The sequence below is a fragment of the Oncorhynchus mykiss genome, chromosome 27 (genome assembly GCF_057628025.1).
Source record: "Oncorhynchus mykiss isolate SJ-2025 chromosome 27, ASM5762802v1, whole genome shotgun sequence".
NCBI lineage: Eukaryota > Metazoa > Chordata > Actinopteri > Salmoniformes > Salmonidae > Oncorhynchus > Oncorhynchus mykiss.
The window spans coordinates 27,559,468-27,571,107 of NC_143048.1; the positions used below are offsets into that span (position 1 = coordinate 27,559,468).

Sequence of the window (11,640 nt, forward strand, 5' to 3'; positions counted from 1 at the left end):
TGTTCACCCCGCTATCATCCAGAAGGCGAGGTCAGTACAGGTGCATCAAAGCTGGGACCGAGAGACTGAAAAACAGCTTATATCTCAAGGCCATCAGACTGTTAAACAGCCACCACTAACATTGAGTGGCTGCTGCCAACACACTGACACTGACTCAACTCCAGCCACTTTAATAATGGGAATTGATGGGAAATTATGTAAATATATCACTAGCCACTTTAAACAATGCTACCTTATATAATGTTACTTACCCTACATTATTCATCTCATATGCATTCGTATATACTGTACTTTATATCATCGACTGCATCTTTATGTAATACATGTATCACTAGCCACTTTAACTATGCCACTTTGTTTACATACTCACCTCATGTATATACTGTACTCAATACCATCTACTGTATCCTGCCTATGCTGCTCTGTACCATCACTCATTCATATATCCTTATGTACATATTCTTTATCCCCTTACACTGTATATAAGACAGTAGTTTTGGAATTGTTAGTTAGATTACTTGTTGGTTATTACTGCATTGTCGGAACTAGAAGCACAAGCATTGCGCTACACTCGCATTAACATCTGCTAACCATGTGTATGTGACAAATAAAATTTGATTTGATTTTGACAAATAAAATTTGATTTGATTTGATACTCTTGGTCAAGTAGTTATCTATGATCAGACTCCCTGACCCCCAATCATAACCTTAATCATAAGGGGTATGAAAATATATTGGCAACTAGTGCCTGTATTAGTGGGTTTAACCTACTTCCATCCATTCAGTCCATTCAGTATTGATAAGGGGCTTTTCAAACACATTATACATCACACGCTACATTACTATAATGAAAGGTCTGACTATAAGTGGTGATCACATCAGGGGTGCGGATAGAGGGATGAAGGGAGGAGGGCCGGATGGGTAGAGCAGCAGGGTCCCGGTGGGAGGCTTACGTAAACAAAGAAAGTGCCTCACCATGTGGGCAGCGCTGCTTGATCATGACTTCAATAACTCTCTCTCTCTTTACAGCTCTTTCCATCTCTCCCTATTGGCTGGAACCCTACTGGAAAGGCTTTTTATAAATAGAGAACGCAGAGCGACTCATAGGACTACCTGCTAACCTTGGAGTGAACAATAAAACCCACGCACACAGAGAGCTCTCGGACTGAGGGCTGAGCTAAGCTGATTTTCAAAGGCTTTCCTGCTCTTTTACAGACAGCTCTCAGTGATTTCCATGGTGAACCAAAGCTACAGGTCCAGTAGTCACCATGAAGTAAGGTCATGGTGAGTTAGACTAAAACCTGACCTTTGGTGGCAGCCATTTTGTCACCCACCTTGAAGTGGACGACCCTGCCCCCTGGCCCCGTTACATCACTGAGGACTGTCAGCGGTGTGTGCTGATTGACCACCAGCGGAGGTGATGGGCGTGATGCTGGAGTAACCATGGCCAGTCATGTGGTGTCATGTGACTGAGAAGCTCCACCAGTCAATCAGTGGTCACAGCCTTGGACCAGCAGTCAGAAGTCTTATCGGAGTTAATGGTTTACACATGAATGTCCACTAACATTAAACACATACTTCTGCTCTGGTAATCTGCAGCCAGCTCCGCATGGACCGGGCAAACAGAGAAAAGGTCTACTCAGGAGCTTGGCAAATCATTATGTATCTGTCTGTCTCACTGGTGATCTAGTGATTGAGATTGTTCTGCTTGTGTACAGTTGCACTGCACTGCCCATGCACTGTCCCATTTGGCTGGTTATAATGAATAAAATAATTGGATTCTAGCCATGTAGGTCTAATTGAGAACTGTTGAAGAGAATGGCTAGTTGAATCGAAGAGCGGTCATCGTAAAAAGCACCAGAGTGAACTGGAGGCTGTCAGCACGCAGCTTTAGTGAAGTTAGGCTAACTCAAATGCAGTAGACACACCCAGTCTGCCTGCAATCAGCTAAGCTCGACCTTACTTCAATGGAAAACCAGATAAGGACTTACCTGGACATCGTAAAGTGCCACAATGTTCTCATGTTGAAGTTCCTGGGAAAAGTAATGAAGAAAGAAGCACATTAGTGATGCATTAGCTACTGTACTGTTGACGTGACGACTGGCTTCTATTTACATTTATAACAAGGAAGTCAAGGCCTTTCAATCAAACCTGCTGACTGATGGAGGATCGATGTCAACTAATTCTTTAAATACGTTTCCAAGATAAATGACAAGCAATTAGGTTAAGCATACTACTCACCTTGAGGATTTTTATTTCCTTGCCAAGCAGGATCTGGGACTTGGAGAGGTTCTTCTTGTTAATGCTCTTGACGGCCACCTCCCAATCCGTCTTCTGCAGATGGAGCAAGGAGAGAAATAAAGAACAATTAGTTAAAATCCCTTTAGATGTGTTCAGTTCCCCCATCACTCACACGTGTGTGTAAAGCCTAGGCCAGCTGGCCTTTAATTGCTTTGTGTGCACTGTGCATCATTGTTTGTGAGAGAGATGCGGGGGAAGAGAACAACTTAGACATTAAATCAACACAGGTTTCTCTGGTTTCAATCAGATAGGCCTCTGTGACACTGAATGACAAAACAGTCAAAAGAATACTAGAACACTGAGTTATCATGCGAGGTAGCCCACTTCCACTAAAACCTGAGCGAGAGACCTTTTTTCTACTCAAGTTTAGAGACCGTTTCCATGCTTTCTTCATTCACATGAGCCCTTAGTGTGACGGAGTAGCTTATTAAAAAATCACTATTCAAGCTCACATGACACAAAATGCTTGATTTATTTGCCCTTGAGATACAGAGACACTGAGCTTGGACAATGACCACAACTAGCCTACATTATTAGGCTAGGTGGAATGGATGGTGCATTGTAAGACTTTCCGAGAGGAATTCTATGAATAAAAAGGGCTGCTGCTTTCCAAACGAATCTAGGTTAATAGGAGAGGTTTTAATTCTGTGTTGCAATTGGATCTGCCACTAGACAGGGTTCTACTGGTAGTAGCACAGGGAGGCAGCACGTGACAGCATGCCCCAGCCAACCGTGACATATACCGAGGCAGTGCAGCAAACAGAAACCCCGTACAATAGAATCACCCCATCGGCCTATGGTGTAATGCTGAGCAGAGGGTGGTGGGTATTGTTTGCACCAAATCAAGTTCATGACCAGGCTCCTGCTATGATGACACAGAGACAGTCAGAGAGACTGAAGGGAAAAGTAAGCACTTTCCATTGGACTTTTTTTTATTAGTTAGATGTAAAATTGCACAACTAAGATCTGACAATTTCTTCCGTTATCTTAAATTATTTTGAGGAAGTGCATAATGGCTACGGTGCCTCAAGATGGACTATTGCTGTTTTTTTTCTTGTTTTTCAAGTGAAGGTCTTTTAAGGGACTATGTGAGCAACTATTAGGTGCCAGCCGAACAAAAACATGTGGAAGCCTTTAATGTCAGCAACATAGGGATGGGCATCTCTCCCTTTCAAGGCGATTCGCTACACATCTAGACACATGGGCTCCTATACGGGAACAATATGTTTTAGTTTGAAATGATTTGGTGCGATTCGGTTTGACTAGAGAATAAATTGATGTCATTCAGTTTGATGCGATACGATGCACAAACATACATTTTCCATTCTAAATTAAAATCTTCTGCTGATGGAGCTCATGAGCTGGGCCTCCCTTAGCTGGATCTGTCTGAGCTGGGCCTCCCTTAGCTGGATCTGTCTGAGCTGGGCCTCCCTTAGCTGGATCTGTCTGAGCTGGGCCTCCCTTAGCTGGATCTGTCTGAGCTGGGCCTCCCTTAGCTGGATCTGTCTGAGCTGGGCCTCCCTTAGCTGGATCTGTCTGAGCTGGGCCTCCCTTAGCTGGATCTGTCTGAGCTGGGCCTCCCTTAGCTGGATCTGTCTGAGCTGGGCCTCCCTTAGCTGGATCTGTCTGAGCTGGGCCTCCCTTAGCTGGATCTGTCTGAGCTGGGCCTCCCTTAGCTGGATCTGTCTGAGCTGGGCCTCCCTTAGCTGGATCTGTCTGAGCTGGGCCTCCCTTAGCTGGATCTGTCTGAGCTGGGCCTCCCGTAGCTGGATCTGTCTGAGCTGGGCCTCCCTTAGCTGGATCTGTCTGAGCTGAATAAATCACCATCACCTACTAATTAAACTTGTTGTTTTTGCAGATTCAAAGTTTGAGCTAGTAATACATCAATATTTATCGTTTATACAAATTAGCTATGGCATTATCAACTTTACCCTCTATCTTAAAATTACCATATACACTGATTGTTTAAAGCAAAACTGCCAAAACTATTGCTGACGTTGAACCAGAACAATCCAAATAAATCTATTGTTAGCCCCTTTCAGCAGGTATAGCCTGATGAGGCTCCCGAGTGGCGCAACGGTCTAAGGCACTGCATCTCAGTGCTAGAGGCGTCACTACAGACCCTGATTCCAGGCTGTATCACAACCGGCCGTGATTGGGAGTCCCATTGGGCAGCGCACAATTGGCCAAGCATCGTCCGAGTTTGGCCCGGGGTAGGCCGTCATTGTAGATAATAATTTGTGCTCAGGATTTGAACCCGCAACTTTTCAGCTAGTGTCCCAACGCTCTTAACCACTAGGCTCTGCCGCCATGACTACACTGTGTAAGACAAAACCCACAAAGAAAAGACAACACGCAAATGCATATGCGATCTCAATAGTGACGGCATGGCTGCAGGACTTAGTGAATAGATCACAGGAGACAAAGAGACAGACAATAGGACAAGGACAACAATGGGGGATTGAAAGTGATGCAGACAATTACATTGATGGAAGCTACAATATTAAAGAGAAGACTCAATGCTGTAATCACTGACAAAGGTGCGTCAACAAAGTACTGAGTAAAGGGTCTGAATGCTTGTATAAATGTGATTTCAGTTTTTTAATTTGTCATAAATTTGCAAAAATGTCTAAAAACCTACTATTGCTTTGTCATTATGGGGTATTGTGTGTACGTTTATGGGGGAAACAATTTCATCAATTTTAGAATAAGGCCATAAAGTAACAAAATGTGGAAAAAGTCAAGGGGTCTGAATACTTTCCAAAGGCTCTGTACGTCACTGACAGTCAGTCATTTAGCCCATGTCAGCTAAAATAGTTTTGAATGCTAAATTAGTTTTGCAGTCAGCTATCTAAACTTGTTATTATGTTTGAATTATCTGCTGTCTCTCCACTATCAAACCAAGAGGGGGGAACAAAAATGTGTGGGGGGGGGGGGTTACGGATGCAGGTACACAGACCAGCGAATAACTGAGTTCAGATTTTTTGGTGGTTCCCACCCCATAAAAGTTGCCCATCCCTGGTCTAAACAGTGACAGCAGGGCTAGTTCAAACTACAGTAGGATGCTTAAAAGATGAGGCAATTCATCAGCCCTGTTAAAAGTGGACCTGGCATCATGTGATTGGAATATTTATAACCCTGCATCGGCATGCCTTATATTTATAGGATTATTTCCACCTAGGCTATGAGATGGAGGACAGACAGAACGGGATGTTATTGGTGCTTGCATTTTAACCAGCTCAAGAACATCACTGGAAGAAGGACATCAGGTCACATACCAGTACACTGGTAGTACACACAGCTTCAAATGTACACTAAATTTAGCTGCTATGTTCTGGTCACAGGCAAACGCATAGGGCTATGTACAGTATGAACATAAACTACACTCCAGCTCAGGCTCCTCAATAACAGTGAAATGTACAATACTATGTTACCATGACAACCCAGCTATGACACTATACTGTAGGTGTCCCTATAACGCACGTGTCAAACAAAGCCCGCATGCAGAACCCGGTCCATGACACATTTCTATCCGGCCCACTCAGTGATTTGGGTTGTCAATTCATTTCAGCCCGCTTCCATACCGCCCGCGATGCGCTGCACTACAAGTCCCAGCAGGCACATGCCAACCGGTTGTGCATTGTCACACACACACCCCTTCTCCCAGACCCACACACAAAAACCAGTGCGCTGTATCATCATGAATGCCACTGACCTAATCTTCTACCAGACCGAAAGTTTAAACTGTTGTAGGCTAAATGTCCATGCCAAGTGTTGGTTCTAACAGTTCATTGCTGTAGCACACAGAATTTTAACTTGGTTGTCAAAAAGTTACAAGATAAAGGATTCACAAGCGGGTATAAGTTACCACTAAAGGACAATAGGACACACAATGAGTATAAATGAGTCAACAGTTGAGTCATCTACTTTATGAAATTACAGCCTGATGTGCTTGCGGCAATGAATAAAAAAAACATGTTTCAATTTCAAATGTTACAACAACCTAGCAAGGTTTTTGTTATTTGGAGTTATTAAAAACGTTTTGATTAGGGTCACAGCATATTGTGCACATCTGTAAGCATAGCAGCAAAGGCTGGACAAATGTTATTTACCACCACAAAGCTCACTCTACCAACTCTATAAGGCCATAAGCAAAGAAGAAAATGCTCACCCAGAAGCGGCGCTCCTAGTGGCTGGGGACTTTAATGCAGGCAAACTTAAATCAGTTTAACCAAACTTTTTACAGCATGTCACATGTGCAACCAGGGAATTTTTTAAATCCTAGATCACCTTTACTCTATTCACAGAGATACACACATAGCTCCCCCACACCCTCCATTTGGCAAATCTGACCACAATTCTATCCTCCTGATTCCTGCTTAACAAGCAAAAACTCTAGCAGGAAGTACCAGTGACTTGCTCAATATGGAAGTGGTCAGATGACGCAGATGCTACGCTACAGGACTGTTTTGCAAGCACAGAATGGAATATGTTCCGAGATTCATCCAATGGCATTGAGAGTATACCACCTCAGTCATCGGCTTCATCAATAAGTACATCGATGACGTCATGCATCAATGACGTCGTCCCACAGTGGCTGTACGTACATATCCCAAACAGAAGCCATGGAATACAGGCAACATCTGCATCGAGCTAAAGGCTACAGCTGCCTCTTTCAAGGAGCGGGAGACTAATCCGGACGCTTACAAGAAATCCTGCAATGCCCTCAGATGAACCATCAAACAAGCAAAGCGTCAATACAGGATTAAGATTAAATCCTACTACACCGTCTCTGATGTTCGTTGGATGTTGCAGGGCTTAAACTATAAACAGACAACAAAAGGAAACTCAGACGCGAGCTGCCCAGTGACGCGAGCCTACCAGATGAGCTAAAAGCCTTTTATGTTCACTTCGAGGCAAGCAACACTGAAGCATGCACGAGAGCACCAGCTGTTCTAAGTGACTGTGCGATAACGCTCTAGTCAATGTGAATAAAACCTTTAAACAGGTCAACATTCACAAAGCCGCTGGGCCAGACGGATTACCAGGACGTGTACTCAAAGCATGTGCGGACCAACTGTCAGGTGTCTTCACTGACATTTTCAACCTCTCCCTGACCGAGTCTATAATACCTACATGTTTCAAGCAGACCACCATAGTCCCTGTGCCCAAGGAAGCAAAGGTAACCTGCCGAAACGATGGCTGGTCATGGCTCACATCAACAGCATCCTCCCGGACACCTTAGACCCACCTCAATTCACATACCACCCCAACAGATCCACAGATGACGCAATCTCAATTGCACTGCACACTGCCCTTTCTCACCTGGACAAAAGGAACCCCTATGTGAGAATGTTCACCGAATATACAGCTCAGCGTTCAACACCATAGTGCCCACGAAGCTCATCACTAAGCTAAGGACTCTGGGACTAAACACCTCCCTCTGCAAATGGATCCTGGACTTCCTGATGGGTTGCCCCCAGGTGGTAAGAGTAGGCAACAACAAGTCTGCCACGCTGATCCTTAACACTGGGGCTCCTCTGGGGTGTGTACTTCGTCCCCTCCTGTACTCCCTGGTCACCCACGACTGCGTGGCCAAACACGACTCCAACACCATCATTACGTTTGCTGACGACACAACAGTGGTAGGTAGGCCTGATCACCGACAACGAGGCGGCCTATAGGGAGGTCAGAGAACTGGTATTGTGGTGCCAGGACAACAACCTCTCCCTCAATGTGAGCAAGACAAAAGGAGCTGATCGTGGACTACAGGAAAAGGCAGGCCGAACAGGCCACCATTAACATCGAGGGGGCTGTAGTGGAGCGCGTTGAGAGTTTCATGTTCCTGGGTGTCCACATCACCAACGAACTATCATGGTCCAAACATACCAAGACAGTCGTGAAGAGGGCACGACAAAACCTTTTCCCCCTCAGGAGACTGAAAGGATTTGGCATGGGTCCCCAGATCCTCAAAAGGTTCTACAGCTGCACCATCGAGAGCATCCTGACCAGTTGCCTCACCGCCTGGTATGGCAACTGCTCGGCATCTGACCGTATGGAGCGACAGACGGTAGTGCATCACTGGGGCCAAGCTCCCTGCCACCCAGGACCTATATAATAGGCGGTGTCAGAGGAAAGCCCATAAAATTGTCAGAGACTCCAGCCACCCAAGTTATACCGTTTTGTCTGCTACCCCACGGCAAGCGGTGCCGGAGCGCCAAGTCTAGGACCAAAAGGCTCCTCAGCAGCTTCTACCCCCAAGCCATGACTGCTGAACAAGTCATAAAATTGCCACCGGACAATTTACATCGAACCCCCTCCCTTTTGTACACTGCTGCTACTCGCTGTTTGTTTGTTACCTATGCATAGTCACTTTGCCCCCACCTACATGTACAGATTACCTCAACTAGCCTGTACCCCTGCGCTCTGACTCGGTACCGGTGCCCCCTGTATTTAGCCTCGTTATTGTTGTTCTTATTGTGTTACTTTTTATTATTGTCTACGTGGTAAATATTTTCTTCTTCTTGAACTGCACTGTTGGTTAAGGGCTTGTAAGTAAGCATTTCACAGTAAAGTCCACACTTGTATTCGGCGCATGTGACAAATAAAGTTTGATACTGCACAGTGGCAATAGATGATATCATCCCTTTTATGTAAAATGTCTGGCCCGCAAATTCCTTGTATTTTATCAATATGGTTTGTGTGTGAATTTGAGTTTGACACCCCTGTTATTGTATCCATATTGTCTTAATGTTGACATACCTTCACCATTGGAGTAGCTACCTACTGTATTATGAATCTTTGCATACTGATGTTCTGCTCTCAGAATAAATTAATACAATACTGTACACTACACAGTGGCAATAGGGTAGCATGGTAACATAATCCCTGGATGCATCACACAGTGAGATAGATGTGGAGCAGGCTCAGAAATATGTAACAGTCTCTACTCTCTGACCGTCCTTCAGCTGCACCTGGATCAACAGAACACTGTTTGGTCCACATCCCCATCATGGACAGTCACCACAGTCCTGTCAGTCAGTCAAGATGCTTATCATCACTGTGAGTGTGTGGACAATCAAGCTAATAGGATGACTATCATCGCATTCCATTGTTGATATAAAAAAAAAAAAGGATTACATAGAGATGTAGACTATTGCTCATATCCTGACTGAAGATGGAGAAAGAAGTCATTTAAGGAGGAAAAACAAACAGACATGCTCTTTTTCCACCTTATCTAGGCTGGCTGGCTACGTCAGCGAGCTATTCACTGCTGTTTGAGTCATCCGTTTCATGAATGAACGGCTCGCATCTCTCTGCACCCAGTGCCAGACCATAACGCAAGATTGCACAACATCATCACATGATCGAGGCTTATGAAACACAATAACATGCATGATCAAACATGTATATAACATTGTTATATTTGAATACAGTGAAGACTATGAACGGATAGAATGGGTTTAACTGCAATTTTTTGCATCACTGTCGTAACTAATATTTATGTCTAGTTAGTTGAAGGAAAACTAAACAAAATTATGCCATTATGCCATTTTATTTACTGCAGTGCAATGCCACTGACCTAGATTTATATAAACGTCACTACTCTCACATAACATCATTGAGAAAAAAAAGAGGAGAGGGAGGGTGCAAGCAAAGCAATGGGAAAGATGGAGATGCAGACATTCTATGTTCCAGATAGTTACCTTTCTGTGCCTTCCTTTGAACACCACAGCGAAAGCCCCATGTCCCACCAAGTCCTTTCTGCTGTATTCAAAGTCTCCAACCGTCTCCATTGTCAAAGTAACCGTCCAATTTAAGTCAGGTATTTTAAGGTTCTTTCTTCAGTGAGGCACGTTGAAGGATGCTCTCTTTTGATATCAGAACCCTGGTGCAACAATGTATCCACCTAAACGTTGCTTTAGCTGTCAAGCAAACTAGTGATTGTGGCGTTTACACAATACAAGTCAGTTTTACAAGGACAAGCGTGCATTCCAGTCCACCTTTGATATTGCCTGAGACTGCAAAACTGGAGCTAGTGTCAAAATATTTCCTGTCAGAAGCCAACTACAACAGATTCTGTAATGTTTGACGTTTAACGATTTCCACAATCAGACAATGCAGTCAGCTTTATGCATGGCTGGACACAATCCCAAGGTACACAATGTCAGTCCCTACTGCCAGCTGTCATTTTCTGACCCCAATTGCTAACGTTATACACTGGCTAGCTACCTACAAATATGTGCATTTAGTTAGCTCAAAACTGCTTTGCTTGACATTCTACATGATGTCAAGTATTCTGGATAAATAGATTGCAAGCTTCAAACACCCACAGACACTTCTACTATATAACCAGAGAGTGACATGCTGTGACATACGTCATGTTGCCCATTGTTGCTGGCAAACAACCATGCTAACAGCATCTTATATACAGTAGCTAGTTAGCTTTAACGTTAGCTTCATGCTACCTAAACAGAATATCAATTGAATTGACGGATCACAACTAGCAATGATCCGATTATCGCAGGTTATTGCAAGAACATCTCAAATGCAGGCCCATACATTTTCCTGGAAAGCTATGAAATTCAACACTACTGAGTTTCAATAGAATTCGTGTAAGTCAGTTTACTGTCATACTAGTCCTCTGGTGAGATGTTCTATCCAGGAGACTTCTCTCTGCTTGGAAAACATTGACGTTCGTGCGATTCTCTTCAATGTTATCCAAATCGCATCTATTCAAATTCCTTGATTTTCATCATTGTTCATCAAATCTCAGTCACAGGGCGAAAATACTTGGGTCAGCAAGGACATGGCAACCGATTCAAATTCACATTTACCGTACGACAAGTAAAACCATTGAATGTATGTCCCTTAATACAGTTAATCTGCTAAATTATTTTGGCTTCGTCTTTCCCCTTCCAATCACATTGGCCAGGTACAGCCTTGTCTACTGACAAATTTAACCTATGTCAATACATAACAAATGACGAAGTGAGTACTGTGACAAATCTTTTATTCCATATCCTCCCGCGGACTACAGCAATGCGCAATATGCCCTCCGCGACGAAGGATAGTTCCACGATGTCGTAATATAGGTAATCTGGAATAACCCAGAACTAAAACCTCGTGTTGTAGCTTTGATTTGATTTGAATAAAAACATATGACATATTTCGTTGTTATTAATGAAGTAAAACATGCAATTACTTAGCTCGCTCAAAAATAACTTCAGAGTCACACTCATAAACAATGTGTATAAAAGTTTCCCCTACTCCTACTTAATTAATAGTTAATGTCTTAATTTTCTCTGGTAAATTTTACATACACAAAATAAAATAATT

At 43.6% G+C, this 11,640-nt stretch overlaps 1 protein-coding gene across 2 annotated transcripts in view; it reads right to left on the reverse strand.

Moving 5' to 3' along the window:
- Positions 1 to 11,379, reverse strand: part of LOC110507875 (serine/threonine-protein kinase ULK2) — a 46,374-nt gene extending 34,995 nt beyond the window's left edge. The window contains exons 1-3 of one of the 2 annotated variants that reach the window (XM_021588260.3): positions 10,008 to 11,379; positions 2,242 to 2,334; positions 1,992 to 2,033 (exon numbers count right to left, since the gene is read on the reverse strand). In XM_021588260.3, coding sequence (XP_021443935.1) covers positions 1,992 to 2,033; positions 2,242 to 2,334; positions 10,008 to 10,097 — 225 coding nt within the window. In that variant the 5' untranslated portion in view covers positions 10,098 to 11,379. The remainder of the gene's footprint in view (positions 1 to 1,991; positions 2,034 to 2,241; positions 2,335 to 10,007) is intronic. The other variant, XM_021588261.3, reaches the window with a different exon arrangement.
- Positions 11,380 to 11,640: the final 261 nt, after the last annotated feature.